An 18,891-nucleotide genomic window follows, 5' to 3' on the forward strand; every position below is an offset into this window, starting at 1 on the left:
CCACAGATTTAGAGTGCATGTTAAATGCACTCTAAATCTCATTTTAAGAGTTTTATTAAATAAAACTCTTAAAATGTAATCCAGACGATCTCCCTATATAACAGTCCTGTACATGGATGAGTGAACAGCTAATACAGGTCCTTTTCAAAAAATTAGCATATTGTGATAAAGTTCATTATTTTCTGTAATGTACTGATAAACATTAGACTTTCATATATTTTAGATTCATTACAACACAACTGAAGTAGTTCAAGCCTTTTATTGTTTTAATATTGATGATGTTGGCATACAGCTCATGAAAACCCTAAATTCCTATCTCAAAAAATTAGCATATCATGAAAAGGTTCTCTAAACGAGCTATTAACCTAATCATCTGAATCAACTAATTAACTCTAAACACCTGCAAAAGATTCCTGAGGCTTTTAAAAACTCCCAGCCTGGTTCATTACTCAAAACCGCAATCATGGGTAAGACTGCCGACCTGACTGCTGTCCAGAAGGCCATCATTGACACCCTCAAGCAAGAGGGTAAGACACAGAAAGAAATTTCTGAACGAATAGGCTGTTCCCAGAGTGCTGTATCAAGGCACCTCAGTGGGAAGTCTGTGGGAAGGAAAAAGTGGGGCAGAAAACGCAGCACAGCGAGAAGAGGTGACCGGACCCTGAGGAAGATTGTGGAGAAGGACCGATTCCAGACCTTGGGGGACCTGCGGAAGCAGTGGACTGAGTCTGGAGTAGAAACATCCAGAGCCTCCGTGTACAGGCGTGTGCAGGAAATGGGCTACAGGTGCCGCATTCCCCAGGTCAAGCCACTTTTGAACCAGAAACAGCGGCAGAAGCGCCTGACCTGGGCTACAGAGAAGCAGCACTGGACTGTTGCTCAGTGGTCCAAAGTACTTTTTTCGGATGAAAGCACATTTTGCATGTCATTCGGAAATCAAGGTGCCAGAGTCTGGAGGAAGACTGGGGAGAGGGAAATGCCAAAATGCCTGAAGTCCAGTGTCAAGTACCCACAGTCAGTGATGCTGGTGTTGGTCCACTGTGTTTTATCAAGGGCAGGGTCAATGCATCTAGCTATCAGGAGATTTTGGAGCACTTCATGCTTCCATCTGCTGAAAAGCTTTATGGAGATGAAGATTTCATTTTTCAACACGACCTGGCACCTGCTCACAGTGCCAAAACCACTGGTAAATGGTTTACTGACCATGGTATTACTGTGCTCAATTGGCCTGCCAACTCTCCTGACCTGAACCCCATAGAGAATCTGTGGGATATTGTGAAGAGAAAGTTGAGAGATGCAAGACCCAACACTCTGGATGAGCTTAAGGCCGCTATCGAAGCATCCTGGGCCTCCATAACACCTCAGCAGTGCCACAGGCTGATTGCCTCCATGCCACGCCGCATTGAAGCAGTCATTTCTGCAAAAGGATTCCCGACCAAGTATTGAGTGCATAACTGAACATAATTATTTGAAGGTTGACTTTTTTTTTTGTATTAAAAACACTTTTCTTTTATTGGTCGGATGAAATATGCTAATTTTTTGAGATAGGAATTTTGGGTTTTCATGAGCTGTATGGCAAAATCATCAATATTAAAACAATAAAAGGCTTGAACTACTTCAGTTGTGTTGTAATGAATCTAAAATATATGAAAGTCTAATGTTTATCAGCACATTACAGAAAATAATGAACTTTATCACAATATGCTAATTTTTTGAAAAGGACCTGTATTTGATAAAATGGGTGAAAAATTACCACATTCGTCATTTGCAGTGCAACGATTATGCAATAATCCTGAAATAAAGAACTCAGGAATCATGGCAAATGTAAGTGAAAAATGGTTCACCTTTTCATTGATCTGACTTTCACTGAGGTTTCTTAAGAGCTGATCGATCGATGTATATGGCAGCCATACCAGGGATGCTGTAGCAGAGAGCGGCCGCTGTCAGGAAATCAAAAGAATAATAAATACACTGCACAAAAATCTTAAGCACATGAGATGTTTGACAAGTTTGCAAACATTCCTTTGCAAAGAGTGTAATAATCCAGTAAGATTAGATGTCTATATCAAGCAAACATAAACACACTGAGGATTGCATTTCAGAAGTTTTTACTGTTTTTTTTTTTTTTAATGCAGGGCTTTTATAAATCTATTCCTGCATTTGAAAGGTTAATGAGATGCCTGAAATATGAGGCTCTATAGGACTGGATTGTGAAACCCTGCTTAATGACAATTAAACATAAATGCATATGTAATTTGTATATTTCATAGTAAATAGGCACACAGTTGTGAACAGTACCAAACTAAATGTGTTATTAAAGACTAAGGCTATGATAACAAATATAGTGACAAACAAACAAACAACAACCCTGCTTGTCCACAGTTTAAATGTCCATAAAAACGCACCATTCACTGCTTTAAAGACAATCAGCGGAAAATGGATTGCTTTCAAATAGCACACCTAGGTTCCTAACTGATGACGAAGACTTGACAGAGCAGCCATCAAGTGTTAGTCACTGTTCTAGGTTTTTACATGGACCAAAAACCTCTGCAATAAAATGAAAACCTCAAACGTTTTTTGCATTTCATTAGTTTTGCAAATTGGTATGTTTCTTCAGAAATACTACGTTGAGCTGAGTATCATTCAGCATTACAGTGAAAGCTAACACCATGTTTCCTGATGATTTCTCCCATGGGTAACATTTAAAGAGTGAAAAGCAACAGTCCTAGTACTGAGCCTTGTGGTACTCCATACTGCACTTGTGATCGGTATGATACCTCATCATTCACTGCTACAAATCGAGTCGTAAAGTAAATTTATATACCCACAAACTGCAAATGCACTTTGTAAAATTTTAATAGCAACTGTATATTCATTATTTGCAATCTTAGCAAATAACATCCTTCATATCTACTACAGACCATAAAGTTTTCATTAATTTTGGAATGTTGTGAGAAAAATCAAATACTTATTCAAGTTGTAATAGTAGTCAGAACTACACACCTCTATACCAAAATACTGATGTCCCTTTCCGAGCAAAGCATCCACATACTCCAGCACGAGCTCAGCTGCGGACTCCAGCTGATCATAGTTCAGATAGAGTCGCAACAGTGATGCAGCATCAATTTCCTGAAAGAGAAACAAAATCATCCTTTAAGTGTTATAGAAACTGAAAACACACAGTGTAGAAATCATGTCTATAAATGTACAAAAGGAAAAGAAAGCAAAGTAAGCTTTGCTTTTATTTAAATTTTTTACCATGTAAGCAAGCAAATAAGCAATTTTTATTAGTGAATATTTCTAAATCTATTAAGAACATGTCTGCCTTATATTCAAATTTTGAGAAGCACAACAGCAGCAAATCTGTTCCAAGTAAATTTTATAGGACACTGAATTGCTGTGATCATTTTACAACAAAGGGATAATGATCTGGATAATTTTATAGAAAATTACCAAATATAAAATAAAAGATAGTAAAAGCATTGATGTTGTTGTATATACAGTTGTACTGGTCGTAAACTACAAAACAGTTCACAACTTTATACAAGGCTCTTGGTCATCATAATTAAACTAACCGAACAAAATCAATTTAAGGGGTCATGAATAGCATTTCCTTTTGATTTTATGTTTGCTGAGCTGCACAACATGTTAGTACGCTTTTTACATCAAAGCACATTGAGGAGAGAAACGAAAAGCCAGTCCAACCCTGATTTTAGTTCTGATATAAACATTGTTTACAGGGTCAAGCATCCTTTTTGACTTACATCACTAGGGCCCTATGAAAGCCATTTGATTTTTTCACAAATTCTACCCCCCACCCCAAATTCTGCTTTTTCCATTTACTGTATTGACCCGAATATAAGACGACCCCCCTGTTTCCAGATTTCCGGAAAAAGGCTTTTTGAAAACAAAATCTTGTTTTACTGAGACAAAAAACAAAATTTTTTCTTAAATTAATTTCATATTGCATATTTTTTCCTATTTTAATTTTTTTTGAAAGTATGGTAAATACTGTTACATTGTACCAACAATCACATTTAAAAATATACAATTTTTGATAAACCATAAAAATAACAGGTAGCCCATCTGAATTATATTAACAATTAGGCTATCCATCTCATAGTAGCCTACCAAAATTTTATTTACAGTAGAAGTTAAATCTTATTGCATTCAGATCTGCGTTACGTTTTAAAATCACTTACAGAGGAAGTTTGGTCCATCAGGCTAACATGACAGTCACGACTCATGCCGCTGTAATCTTTTCTTTTGTTTTCACTCGCGATCTTTACAACACACATTACGTTTTTCATTACATTACGTTTATGAATTTCACGGCACACTCATTTTACGCGTATTTGGTGCCACCTATTGTTGCAGGTGTATTTTACATGTCAAAATATAGACCCAGAATATAAGACGACCACATTTTTTCAGATGTATTTCCAAGAAAAAAAAACATTGCCTTATATTCGGGTCAATATGCTAAACTTTTCTGGATTCCTTTTTCTTTCTGTTTGAATTTTTTTTAGACTCCTTTTTTAATGGTTAAATTAAATTGTATTAATCAAAAAGCATGTCATGAATTAAAATCATGAAACTTTCACAATTTAACATCAATTTATTATAAGTTTAACTAAATTTAGGGCCCCATGAAATGTTTTATTATTTCTCACATTTATTGTTAAAAAATTCTGTGTTTCAGCATGTCTGGTTATTTGAATGCATAAAAACAAATTTTATTTATTCTTTCAGTAGCCTTCTGAAATTTTTTTTCTGTGTCGTGCATTTAATTTTTTCTGGTTATCAAATGAAGGCATTAAACATTAAATTAATTATCTTTTAATGAATAAATTAAAAATTTAATTTTTTGGCAAAGAATAGAGATTTAGCTACAATTAAAATTAAAACATGAAATGCTGTGCGATTATTCCTTAAACATAAGGTTTTAACAACTTTTTAACAGTATTATGTATATTCTACTAAATAAAAAGTAATACATTTCTGACACAATGTTTTCAAGTTAAACAGAACTTTTATTTGGACGGGTAAATTTCTGTGTGAATATGAGACGCTATTTTTACTCAAATCAAAGGGTAAAATGCCCAGGAACTGACTCTCAGAGCAGCTCTGGAGATGTTCATGTATTTATGTCCTCATTTAGAGACACGACAGAAGCTGAAATCGGCACGAGTGTCACACGCGCTTCAGTGTGTGTAGTAAACGAAATTGTGCATCTGCGTCCTTGATTCACACAGGGACATGCAGGATTTATATTTAAAAAGTCTTTTTGCAGCTTAATATTTACAGATATTATATCGCAATTTGTTTTAATAATGACCTACTTTTGAATAATTCATCCAAACTTTGACAAACTCTGTGAGATTCCAGGTTAAACTGAGTATAAACTGAATCAATTTATAACCTTCCGTTTTTATAAATTGATTGTCCGCGTTTTCCACACCGCGGAAATCATAGGGTCCTACATCACTTCACTAACGCAACAGTGTGCGGGTCAAAGAGGTGGTGATGAAGTAGTGGGCACTGATCTTTGTGCAGTCAGTCTGATGTAATTATCTCTACTAAGAAATAAAGAACATGAAGTACAAAAGTTGTTTGCCAGCTTCATTTCAATAAAACTTGCTTGTCCAAAAACACATTTATTCCACTTTTTATTAAGGTTTAAGGAAAACAATTTTTGAATTCATGACCCCAGCCTATTAGATGTAATGCTGACTAAAAAAAAACTAAAAACATCCACCTTGAAGGAATTGAGCAGCCAATCAGGCACTGGCACCCCATGTGACAGCAGCTTGTTGATGACACAGCGATGATATTGAGCGTTCTGTGAGGGATATTTCTCCAAATAATGAGCTAACAGCCGCCAAGCTTCATCTGTTGCGCTGTGTGGAGAGAAATTCAGTTTAGGAAGACACAGAGCAGAGTTCATTGTAATGAGTATTTTAGTATCTTAACAGACCTGGAATCTTTAGTAGTAATAATAGTTGGCAACTGATTAGCTGCAAGCCAGTTCCACACCTCCGTCTGGTCCTGATCGCCTTTATACTGCAGTTTTATACACCTACACACACACAGAAATATATGCCGTGCAGAAGTCAGAACAAAAAACAACCAGCTGATTTTGACTAGCCAGACACAGGAGCGATCAACTTACTTGAAGGTCAGTCCTTCAAAGACAGGTGTGAGGGACAAGTTAAAGGTCTGACATAGTGTCAAGGCTGTGTCGAAAAGTCCTGTTTGCACCAGCAGAGCCACCATCTCTTGTGAAGATGCACCTCCTGTCAGAGAAATAACACCAGGATCAAGTTAACCTTTTAACACTAGAAGCAACACGGGGTAAAGTTTTTCAACTGTACATAACAGATTTTCAACAAAATATCCAAGTCTCCTAATTATTGACTTTTACTAAAATAGTGTTATTTACAAATCCCCTGTTGTTAAAAAATAAAAAACGGGGCATTTATACCTATAAGCACCATTGGGTCAAATTTACCCATGTCACACCTTTATTGTTGTGCTGTCATTGAGCAACGCTTTGGCTTACTGTAAACAGTCACAAAATGTGACTGTTTACTCATAACTGTTAAAAATGGATTATTTATACATTTTTGTTTTGCAATTATTTATCGTTTGCTACTGTGTTGCTATTAATTCTAGTCTGCCGATTTCCTGAAAAAAAAAATTTATCTATGATGTAATGAATAAAACAATTTTTGTGATTACTTCAAGTTTATTGGTGGTGTTCTCTTACTCAAATTATAACCGAAAAGCGATAACTAAAAAAAATGAATAATTAGGTGAAACTCTGCAATTGAATTTGTCGTTGCATCATGCATCCTATGCAGTGCAGTGTGGTGAATTATTATTGCTCATTATAGTATATTTGGAGTATTGTAGTAATTTAAATAATATGGTTTATCTTAAAACATTGTATTATAATATAACACCACCCAAATATGTATTTATTTTCTTCTAATTCTCGTTGTCATAGCAGGTGAATTTATATTCACCGTTACAAGAAGTGATTAGTGTAGCCTGCTTAAAATAGCCGTGAACTTAAAACAGGACAAATAAATAGTTGATGACTAAAAATAATCATTTTATGACTCTAGACATTAATTTGTGTAGATAGTGGCATAATACAGTGACGTAATACGCTTTTTTAGCTATATCAAAACAGTAGTCATGTGCATGGGTAAATTCTACCTGCTGACAGTTTTAGGTATACAGCGACCTCTGGCGGTTTAAGAGTTAAAGCTCAGGCAATAGTTCACACTATTCAGGCTAAATGTTCACGTTAACCTGTTTCACCCTGTAAATCAATACACAAAAATATGACGTTCAGTTTCTGAAGTGTAAGGTACATTTTTTGCATTATCCCATAATCACCAGAAGCCTGGATGTAGTTTTAAGATTGTTCATAGCTCAAGAAAGCTAAACTGTAAAACAAGTGCATTAGAAAAATTCAACTGTACATAATGCAGAATATAAGATTGTCATACCAGTGATACTGACAATATCATTTAAAATTGGACAAAAGTGTCTTCTAAAAGCAAGCATGTATCCTTCATGTCATTACCTGCGATGGCGGCTGAGGGGGGGTCCTGCTGAGCCAATGTCAGACGACTCCGAGCAAGAACATACTCCTTCTCCAAGTCTTTCAGCTCAAGAATGTCGATCTGTTGACCTACTGTGACCACATGACAAACAAATTTGAAACGTGCAGCATTTAAAAACACCACAACACTAGATTTTGCTGATATAACTATATCAAAAATGCACTGATTATCAGATTAATAGGCCAATAGTTTTAAAAATCTACACTGCTGTTCAAAAATTTAGGATCAGTAAGGTTTTTAATGTTTTTAAAGATTCTTGTGCTTAAGGCTGCATTTGTTTGATCAAAAATACAGAAAAAACCCCAGTAATATTATGACATTTTATTACAATTTAAAATAAGTTTTATATTTTACTTTGAAGTATAATTTATTCCTGTGATCCAAGCTGCATTATAACTCCAGTCTTCAGTCGTAGCATGATCCTTCAGAAATCATTCTAAAATGCTAATTATTATTATTATTATTAATCAATGTTGGAAACAGTTGTGCTGCTTAATATTTTGTTTTATAACCCGTGATATTTTTTCAGGACTCTCTGATTAATAAAAAGTTACGAAAAACAGCATTTATTCAAAACAGAAATCCTTTGTATCAATATACACTACTGTTCAAAAGTCTGGGGTCAGTACATTTTTCTTTCCATCTTGAAAGAAATGAATATTTCTATTCAGCAAGGATGAGTTGAAGTGACAAAAATTGATAGTAAAGAGTTATATTGTTAGAAAAAATTATATATTTCAAATAAATGCTGCTCTTTTTAACTTTTTATTTATCAAAGCATCCTGAAAAAAGCATTACAGGTTCCAAAAAAATATTAAGCATCACAACTGTGTCCAACACTGATAATAAAATCAGCATAATCGGATGATTTCTGAAGGATCATGTGACAACTGAAGACTGGAGTAATGATGCTGAAAATTCAGCTTTGATCACAGGAATAAATTATATTTTAAAGATTATTATTATTTTTAATTGTTACTCTATTTCACAATATTGCCGTTTGTTCTGTATTTGTGATTAATGCAGCCTTGATGAGCAGAAGAGACTTCTTTAAAAACATAAAAAATCCTACAGATCCCCAAACTTTTGAACAGCATACATACAATATTTTGATAAGAAATGATATATTCATTCAGCATTTGTGCTGGCTGATTCAGTTCATGATTCATTAACATGCATCATTCATTCATTAAACTGGTCAAAATGATAATTTCATTGTCTTTCAGACTGACTGATTACAAGAACCAGATTTATACTACAATGATCATCCTATATGCTACATCCTATATTCAATTTTAATCATCTTCAATTATTGTTTGTATCAAGACTAAGGCATTAACTAGGCTAACTATCATTTTGAACATTTTAATTAATGATAAGTTTACATGTCGTAAAATGTTTAATGGACAATTGAGTGTTCAGGTTCTTCACCTGTCAATAAAAATACTGAATTCTGAATGACCAATATAACTACTAGCATACACAAATAGATCATATTTAAGTATTAAAGTGGGGAAAACAGAGTATAGTCCACACATTTTTAGAGTGTTTTTGGGAGTAATTACCTGGATTTGCAGCAAATTCTCCATCATAGTTCCTTTTCGGTGATGTGCCTGGTCGCTCATACTGCTCAACAGTCAAGTCAAGTCATGATATGATATATATTAAAATACATTAATATATGTAACAACATTGTGTTACAGAAATATACACAGAGTACTGTGCAAAAATCTTTAGATGCTTCACAAAACTTGTGCACCAAACTCATACAACGTACTGATTAGATTTACTGTAGGTTTAAGAAGTTAACTGATAAAATCTATTCACAGCATCATTTTGGAAAACATCCTTACTTTACAGACACATGCCTTCTGCATTGTGTATATAAGTCTTGGACTCTTGAAACAACAATTGTGGTTAATCTAACAGGACGCCATTTAATACTAGTTCTGAGAAAAGCTCTAGCATTTTTTGTTTAACAGATGCCACTTGGCTTTCTTTTGATATTTTTGTATCGACTACATCTTTGTGTGAGACTCACTAAAACTTGTGTATACACATTCTTACTGAGCTATTCTCTGACTGAGCACTCCATATAAGGAATTAAAGATGTTTCAGATGCTTACCGCTGCTCCAGACGAGGGCTGCACAATCCAGGCATAGTCCGGATGAACGAGACGCAGGCAGTTGAGGGCAGCTAGATAACAGTTGACCTGCTTCTGGAGACCGCGCAGAGTTCGCACCTCACGACCCAGACGCATACCGTACTCAAACATCACTGTGCCGGCTTAAACACACAAACATATAACTGTTGGCTTAATGGCCAAATCCTGCCTGAATATAACAATTACTTTAATTGCTCATTTGAACAATAAATCAATAATAACTATAAAACTGCAAGACAGTTTTATTTTTGATTTTTTAAATTCAATAATTAATCCTTTCCTCCAAAAACTGTAACGCTGACCCATCAGTTTTACCTTTCCTATAGTTGTGACGATTGATATGAAAAGCATACAGGAGCTCATAGTAGTTGTGAGTCATGAGGTCCACAGCTCTCGCGCGAGACTCAATAATGCTGACCACCTGAAGAACACAAAGCACAACACAACGGATTGCTAAAAATACAAGAATTGACGCCACGGCTAAACAATAAGAATGGCCTACGGAGAGTGAAGTTCTAGCCATTTTTGACGCTGTATCTCTTTTCAGAATCGGCGGTCGGGGCTAATCAGGCAGCGATGTAGAATTGTTGGGCGGGGCTAAACAGGCAGCGATGTAGAAGCAGGTGTTGATCATTTTCTGTGGAGGGCGGTGCTTATCCACACTATTACATCACAGAGTAGAACATTCTTTGGCTGCGTCCATTGCATCCGACACGGTTTTTTTTCACTGACACGCCCCCAATTCGGAAACTCTGGGCTTAAAGAATATTTTGAGTTTCCCACTTGTAATAACGAGTTTGCGGTGGCGTTCACGTGCATTCAGCTCATAAATACAATCTCTCCGACATGATTTGAACATTCCCAGTAGTTCTTTATCCCTTTAAACGAGTCATAAAGGTAAGGTTTTGTAGCTGGCTATACATTTTGTAGAAACTGTAAGAATGGCATGTTAAAAGTGCCACTTTTAAGCAGTGGTAGCCAGGGGAAGCTAATAATTATTATTTTACATAATCAGTGTTGAAATTTGTCACTTTTAGAAATCACCTCACAGTGGTGACAATTTAATTCCAAGGGAATATAACGATTAGAGTGTATATAATATTATTAAAGAAAATTAAAAAGTGACAAATGTACGCTCTGCAATTCTGGATAGCAGAAGAACAGGATGCAGGAGAAGCAAGTTTAATAATCATTTCAAGAATAAAGATTAAAAAATGAAACCGTGACATAATTTGTGGTTATTTGTATGTTCACATTAACAGAGGTCAACAGCAGACTTTGGTCACACTCTCCAATTACGGTCAAATTCTCGCCATTAAAGAATATTTTGAGTTTCCCACTTGTAATAACGAGTTTGCGGTGGCGTTCACGTGCATTCAGCTCATAAATACAATCTCTCCGACATGATTTGAACATTCCCAGTAGTTCTTTATCCCTTTAAACGAGTCATAAAGGTAAGGTTATGTAGCTGGCTATACATTTTGTAGAAACTGTAAGAATGGCATGTTAAAAGTGCCACTTTTAAGCAGTGGTAGCCAGGGGAAGCTAATAATTATTAATTTACATAATCAGTGTTGAAATTTGTCACTTTTAGAAATCACCTCACAGTGGTGACAATTTAATTCCAAGGGAATATAACGAGTAGAGTGTATATAATATTATTAAAGAAAATTAAAAAGTGAAAAATTTACGCTCTGCAATTCTGGATAGCAGAAGAACAGGATGCAGGAGAAGCAAGTTTAATAATCATTTCAAGAATAAAGATTAAAAAATGAAACCGTGACATCATTTGCGGTTATTTGTATGTTCAACAGCAGAGACTTTGGTCACACTCTCCAATTACGGTCAAATTCTCGCCATTAACAAACCTCAATAAACTTCTAATTTGTTGCATATTAATAGTTAGTAAGGTAGTTGTTAAGTTTATGTATTGGGTAGGATTAGGGATGTAGAATATAATGTGGTCATGCAGAATTTGTGCTTAATACGCATGATAATAACCAACGAGTTAATAGTCAGAATTGGTCCCTATACTAAAGTTACAGAGGCTTTGATAAATGTAATGAGATTAAACCCATAAAAGTATGTTTCAACAATTGAAATAATAAATGCCTGTAAGGCTCATGTATGAGAGGGTATTCTGACCTACCTCATCATGTAAATTAACAAACGAGAACTGGACGAGATCCCTGAGTTGAGCGCGCTCACACAGAACCACCACCAGCTGTCGGAGACAGTCCAGCTGCCTGCAACCACAGACAATACTGAGGTCACGTATTTCACTTTAAACTGTGGAGAAGGAAATGATGTCAGTGCACTGTACCTGCTAGAATCAGGGTTCTGTGTCAGGGCCTCGTATGCCTGACTGTTGTGTCCAAGATCCAGATGATGCTTGAATATACGAGTCCACAGTGCAGCCTACAATACAGGTTTCACATTCTTATTAAAGGGGTAATATGATACAATTTCAAGTTTTCCTTTGTTTTTGGAGTGTTACAAGCAGTTTGTGCATACAAAAGATCCATAAAGTTGCAAAGACTAAAGTCTCAAACTCAAAAGAGATATTCTTTATAAAAGTTGAGACTCGTCCACTCTGTCCTAAAACTCCTCATTCAAACACGCCCCACAAATCTACATCACTGTGCGGGAAGATTTGCATCCAAATGTTTATGCAAAGAAAGAAGGCGTAACTTTTATTCTCGCTGTAGTATTGTTGTCATGGAGACGCTGTGTGTTTCTAAATATGGTAAGGGGTAGTTCATTTTGAAAGGTTCTATACTGTGACAAAATATATCACTATATGAAATCATGGGGATATGTCTGGGTGTTCATGCATCTAGCAGCAATCATAATTACTGAGACATCATTCTTTAAACTTGGCTTTCCGTATAAGGTGTTTTTGGCTTGGAATTAATGAACTCTACAAAAGGCAGACACAAAAAAAAGAAAATGTTATTAATATTCCATATTTCTGCCAAACTGCAATAGGCAACAGTTACTGTTATTATAATATACAAAGGTGATTATTTGAGGATTGAAAAGCCTTCTAATTAGTTGTATGGCATAAGATTTTTTCCCCCTGTTTTCCTTGTCTGTGTTGGTAAATTTAATGGACTTTATTTCTTCTTTAAAACCACTCTTTCTTCTTTAAAACTTATTTTCATTGAAAAAAATGTGTTAGAAAGAATATGAATCTAATTTGATCATTTTTTTTACCCACATTCACATTCTGAGGGGAAAAGGTAGCTATGTATTGAGACAAAAAAAATGACAGGAAACACAATTTAATTACTGTAATGAATTAATCGTTCTCAAAACAAACAATATTGTTACCTGGCTTCTCTCATCATTGGCAGCTTCAGATATGGCCAACGTTGCCAAATTAATCACAAGCTCTGGCAAACCAATATCCTCCAATAACCGTAAAACCTGAACAAATAAACAATTACAACCATTACATCCCCATGCAGATACTGAATCATCATTTTAACATGGTCTGTCCATCTAACAGACGCATACCTTGTTATAATAAAGTAATCGTGGGGCAGTTGTGGTGGCCGTCTCTTCGTCTGAACCCGTGAGTTTCATTAAAAACTCTTCTTTATCCACCTCAGCGGCTGCTTCCTGGAAACACTGCAATGCCTAAAAACCACAAAACACAGATCCACACATGGCCAACAAACTTAGGCATGCAAATAGGCATGATTTCACAACACTTTCTGCTTTTGTGAATTTTGTGAACAATCCTTTTGTTCTGCAATGCACATATGAGTAGAATATAATACACATATAAAAAAAGGTTTTGGTGTAAGTTAAAGGCATGGGTCTACAGGTGAATATATTGAATCAATACATTTAAAGAAAAGTAATTTCTTGACAATTAAAAGTGTAACATAGCCCATTGAATCAGACTTAATGCTGACAACAACTGAACCACTTGGGAGAGAACTGTCAGGAAACTTATTTCTTTGCACAAAAGAGGACGATGGTCCAAGAGGAATACCAAATCATGGTTATAAATGTGAAAATATAGCAAATGTAACACGGAAATACAAAAACAATGGACTTAACATTATAAAATAAAGGTTAAAATTAACTGATTTGTATAAAAAGTTAAACTGTTCATTTACATTTATGCATTTAGCAGACGCTTTTATCCAAAGTGACTTACATTGCATTCAAGTTACAGTTTTTACATTTTATCAGCTCTTGCTTTCCCTGGGAATCGAACCCATGACCTTGGCGTTGCTAGCGCCATGCTCTACTATTTGAGCTACAGGAAAGTTGTTCATAAGGCAAAGTTTTTTGATAGGAACGTTTGAATGATATAATTGTTTCTATTTGTTTTTCTGAAATGTAAACATTTAAACAGTGGCTTTTCATGATGGATTTATTCAAGCAAACATTTAATATAAAAAACAGCATTAACCAAAAATAGAAAGAATACATGATATATTACATATATTTAGCAAACTTCTCCAGTTAATGTTTTTCTAGCTTAACTATCAAGCTATGCTCATTGAACAGCTTTTCTAAGATAACTGTAACATTGTTTACAAGCCGTTTTATTGATCTCTTTCTGAGGTTGAAACACGTACCGATTGATTATGAGACATAATGCACTTTAAGTTGTACTGTATCTTTCCACATACCTTCTGAGGTTCATTCATGTTTATTTTGTGCTTTAACTAGTAGTAAAGAGGACAATATGATGCACATGGCACTTGAACTGCGGCAGCTACAGCAGCTCAAACATGATGTTCTTACCTTTTGGCCCTCACCGCAGGCCACATAGCATTGGCCCAAAACAAAACGATAGGATCCAACATTCACCTGGCACCAGGGCCCAACTAACCGAACATGTTCCTATAGAGAGGCAAGACACAGTGACAAAAAGGTTAAAAACCATTTTAGGCAGTAACTAGAAGTATATTATTTATCATTTTTATTTTGTGTAGAGTAACTGCAAGCTGCATATTCAAATCAAGCTGAGAAGTTTGTTCATCTATTTTTTTATTATAATTATTATTATTATTATTATAAGTAAATCAAGACTAAACTCTTAACTTCATATTAACCCCATCTGTACAGTCACGTTAAATTCAGTGGTCCGCTAAAAGAAAAACCAAACTACACTGTGTACTGTATGTTCATGCAGCATTATATTTAATGCACCCTTGACAATTGAAGTCAATACTGACAGGAACTGAGCAAAAGATGAAGTTGGACAGCAGTAAAAATATTCAAACTTAGGTACTGTAACTGTAAAACTAATTTTTTAATTTACCAATCAAACAAGCTAATTAAAATTGGTAGTGATCAATGAACAGTGTAATTTCAGAAAAAGTTGTTAGTATTTAGCTTGACGTTAAGTAGCTTAAAAAGTCCACGAAAGAGTTCTGCCTCTATTTTTCAAAGGAACTTTTTTCATTTAAATTAAAAAATAAATGACTCTTAATCCATCATTAAAACACTAAATTCTACGTCTGATGTTCTCCAAACAATATGCAATATGAGGCTATGAAAACAAGGTACATGTATATACATAGGCTACACAATGTGCAAACAAAGGGTTAAAAAACATTGTATCTTCTGCTTTAAAATAGTAATCACTCAGTAGTTATTTTGGTTTAGAATGTAGTGTAAATCACTGAATCACTGAAATTACTAAATTAAAAAACATGATCAAATCACAGACTAAATATTAACTGGTACGAAGAACACAAATTCACTCATCTCAAGACTGTAATTATATTACATTTACACTTCATTATAATAGTTCCTTTACTTTTATCAGGACCATATACAATCCAGCAAATCATTTCTGGGAAATTAGACAAGTGATAACTGGTGTCTCACCTGCAGCTGTGCATACTGGCAGTTTACCATCAGGCATTCAGGAAAGAGGAAACTGGGATTGCTGGGCCAGCTAGTGAAGTGATGTAAGGGTAACACTGAACTCATGAATTACACCCCAGATGCTTTACAATCAACAACTGGCTGAAAATATCAAGTGTCTAGTAGTGAACATATAGGTCAAAATTACTTTATATTTACAATATTATAGTTGTAACTACTTATTATAGTTACACTTTAACAATGTATTTAAAAAAAACATTTTTACTTAATTCAATTATAAATTTAGGCATAAATGAAATTTAGTATAGTTTTGGTATCAGAATCATTAGATTTCTATACTAATCATTCATATTGGTACAGACTACTGAAATGTTGGTATCATGCTGAACATCAAGAGGATACAGAAACTGGCAGAGTAGTGTCAGGACACTGGAGATCATTTGTGGCCAGTGCAGCATGGCCTGATTGCCCTCCACATCCTGCTGGGAGAAGATCTGAGACATGATGGCTTTACGGGCCACATTCTGGTAGAACAACTCCACCACAGTTTGAGGATTCAACACTAAAAACAAGAGAGAAACAACACGGTGAGGAACAGTCAACATTCTCATCAGCGGTCATGGACTAGCTGTATAGAGGCAATTACATTTAGCAGACGCTTTTTACCAAAGCGAAATTAATTAATCTTACCAGATCTACTGGATGTAGGAGTTGTGGAGTCGGACAGCTCCAAAACAGAAAGATGCTGAAGATCAGCATTTCTAAAGAGAGACAAATAATGCATGAAATATTACCCTTAAATAGACCCAGGAACAATTTTATAACTCAAAGATGAACCAAAATAAAGTGCAAGTCAAATACAATACAAATAAGGCACCAGGTAGGAGGATTTATATTAGGGTAGTAAAAAAGTGTTTGATAGAACCATCCCTGCAACACAGCATCTGATATAATTTTATCTTTATTTTGCGAGCACGGGTCATAATTATCTTTATTTGTTCATTTTCTGAGAGGAGTACCTTTTCCTCCGGTCGCTTCTCGTGCTGCCGCTGACTGCCATATGAATCGCACACATAAAGCCGCTTCCGCCAATCCCAATATATACACATATATACATAATCCTATACACAGAATTTAAGTAGGCCATTCACGCAAACAATCTGTTAGGTCTTAAATTAATGTTTGGGGAACTGTTGGGGAAAAAAACAGTAGGAATTACTAGATAGGCTGTCTGTTATTAATATTAATCTAATTATAAAAGAAAATATCGCTGCTCTTGATTGAACTGCTTTTGTAGTTTTAATAATCATTTATTTGTTATGAACACACTGAAATTATTTTTACATTTGATTATTTGTTTTTCTTACTTGATTGCTTTCGCTTAGATGTAAAATGAAAACAGTAAGGCACAATATGTTTCTTACTGTTCTACTATTGTTGTTTTTCTGCATTTGTTCATATTTTTAATAAAGATAAAATAAAAATGGCTATATTGTGATTATTAATATAGTAATTAATATTAAGAAAAGAAGTGGAGGAATCAATGCAATGTTGCTTTGGAACCTTCAGAAAACTTTCAACTTGATTTTTCTCAGAACTTTGCTGACTATCAACTTCAAACAGGTGTAGCTCAGTCATTTAGTCAGATTCTAACGAATCATACATCATTCTGAAGGTCTTTTAATAGAGTATGTTAACGTGAAAATATAAATAACTAATCTTTTGCTGAAAATTTGCTCATTGTGACTAATTTTGTCAGCAAAGGTCACAAATGTCTTGCTCATGGCTAAGAAATAATTCACCTTTTTTTGACCATTTACAAAATATAAAAGTGCTTTGGATTATTGGGAGAAAACATGTAACATAGCTCTGTCTTGCTCGTGCCCCACAGCCCTTTAAAATCACACAGTGGGATATATGATCAAATGTTTATCTTAAACTTGACATAGTACTGAAACTTCTATTGCGTTCTATGCTCAAGGACTTTGCCACCATTACAGCCCTACCGTATACACACATTTGCATTAAGAATCAGGGCTTACATATGCATTTGGATTTTTTTTGTGGTGTGTGGACTCACAGTATGTCAAGTGGAACGGATGAGGACAGCGTCAGGCTCATCTGTTTGAGCAGGTGATATGTGCACAGCAGACTAGAGCATCGAGGAATCAAGTCCTGCTGCAGCTGCAGTAACTGAGCACCGCCTGGAACAAACAGCTGCACAAACAAACAATTAAATCAATAAGAGTACAGAAGCTAGGACTGTCAACAGGGCTTTTAAATAATTGTTTCACTTAAATATTTCCAAAATCTCAACTGTATTCAAATTCTACCAAATTCTTTTCAGTTAGGGGAACTGCAGGTTAAGTCAGCAGTCCACAAGAGATTGGATACATATAAACAGCACCGTGATACATTCTCAAGGCAGTTCCAGAGATTATTTACAGAGTTTATGGATTTAGCCTTAGTTTTTGACAAAAAATCCTTACATTTATCCCATATGTTATGTACATATCTGGTTAATCTAATGTAAAGTGTGCATTTGGATGAGTTAATTAACCTGCTTAGCAAAGTACTTTAGTTTAATGTAGAGCTGCCCTCGACTGAAGATTTTTCTGATCAACAAGTAGTCATTCATTTTAAGCATTAGTCGGCTATTTGCATGTTTATTAATAAACAATTTAAATCATAATAATGAGCCTCTGCTTACATAGCCTAATATGCACTCAAGCGCACGCATAAAGCTTGCCACAGCACACCGCAGAAGTAATGATTATGAATGTGTCAGGGAAAAACAGTGAGGAGGCTCCATTAACATTTAAATAACGTATTGATAAACTAGTGCTTTTTGTTTTCGGCTTAAGAGATGAAGTCGGCGATTTCCACAGTAAAGGACGCATATATATGCATGTTTCATACAGATTACATAATCTGACAATATTTGCTTTCCATTTGAATTGGTTCATTTAATAGTAGACATTTCACTCTCTATAGATATATTATTTAGCCTATTTTTCAAGGTTGTAAGGCAAGTATACACAGTTTCGCGCTCAAGTTCACAGAGACCGAGACAGCAGAAAGCATCCTGTTTGCTTTCATTATTTTACAAAAGCGCAATGTTTCGTTGTTATTGTGAATGCACACAAAGAAGCGTAGAGTCTTTACAGATTCGAAAGATGATTTGCTCGTATATGCATGACCAAAAATTTAGTATTTTAAGAGCAAGTGAC

The 18,891-nt window shown here is 35.1% G+C and overlaps 1 protein-coding gene across 1 annotated transcript in view; it reads right to left on the reverse strand.

The window, feature by feature from the left end:
• LOC306868564 (nuclear pore complex protein Nup160-like) overlaps positions 1-18,891 on the reverse strand; it is a 62,019-nt gene that overhangs the window by 825 nt on the left and 42,303 nt on the right. The window contains exons 17-34 of the mRNA XM_079414811.1: positions 17,742-17,878; positions 16,352-16,422; positions 16,064-16,223; positions 15,662-15,731; positions 14,570-14,668; positions 13,322-13,444; positions 13,136-13,231; positions 12,126-12,220; positions 11,952-12,048; positions 10,118-10,223; positions 9,764-9,924; positions 9,203-9,263; positions 7,598-7,708; positions 6,173-6,296; positions 5,978-6,079; positions 5,759-5,900; positions 3,004-3,129; positions 1,845-1,940 (exon numbers count right to left, since the gene is read on the reverse strand). Coding sequence (XP_079270937.1) covers positions 1,845-1,940; positions 3,004-3,129; positions 5,759-5,900; positions 5,978-6,079; positions 6,173-6,296; positions 7,598-7,708; positions 9,203-9,263; positions 9,764-9,924; positions 10,118-10,223; positions 11,952-12,048; positions 12,126-12,220; positions 13,136-13,231; positions 13,322-13,444; positions 14,570-14,668; positions 15,662-15,731; positions 16,064-16,223; positions 16,352-16,422; positions 17,742-17,878 — 1,977 coding nt within the window. The remainder of the gene's footprint in view (positions 1-1,844; positions 1,941-3,003; positions 3,130-5,758; positions 5,901-5,977; positions 6,080-6,172; positions 6,297-7,597; positions 7,709-9,202; positions 9,264-9,763; positions 9,925-10,117; positions 10,224-11,951; positions 12,049-12,125; positions 12,221-13,135; positions 13,232-13,321; positions 13,445-14,569; positions 14,669-15,661; positions 15,732-16,063; positions 16,224-16,351; positions 16,423-17,741; positions 17,879-18,891) is intronic.

The sequence above is a fragment of the Barbus barbus genome, assembly GCF_936440315.1.
Source record: "Barbus barbus genome assembly, chromosome: 50".
Lineage (NCBI taxonomy): Eukaryota > Metazoa > Chordata > Actinopteri > Cypriniformes > Cyprinidae > Barbus > Barbus barbus.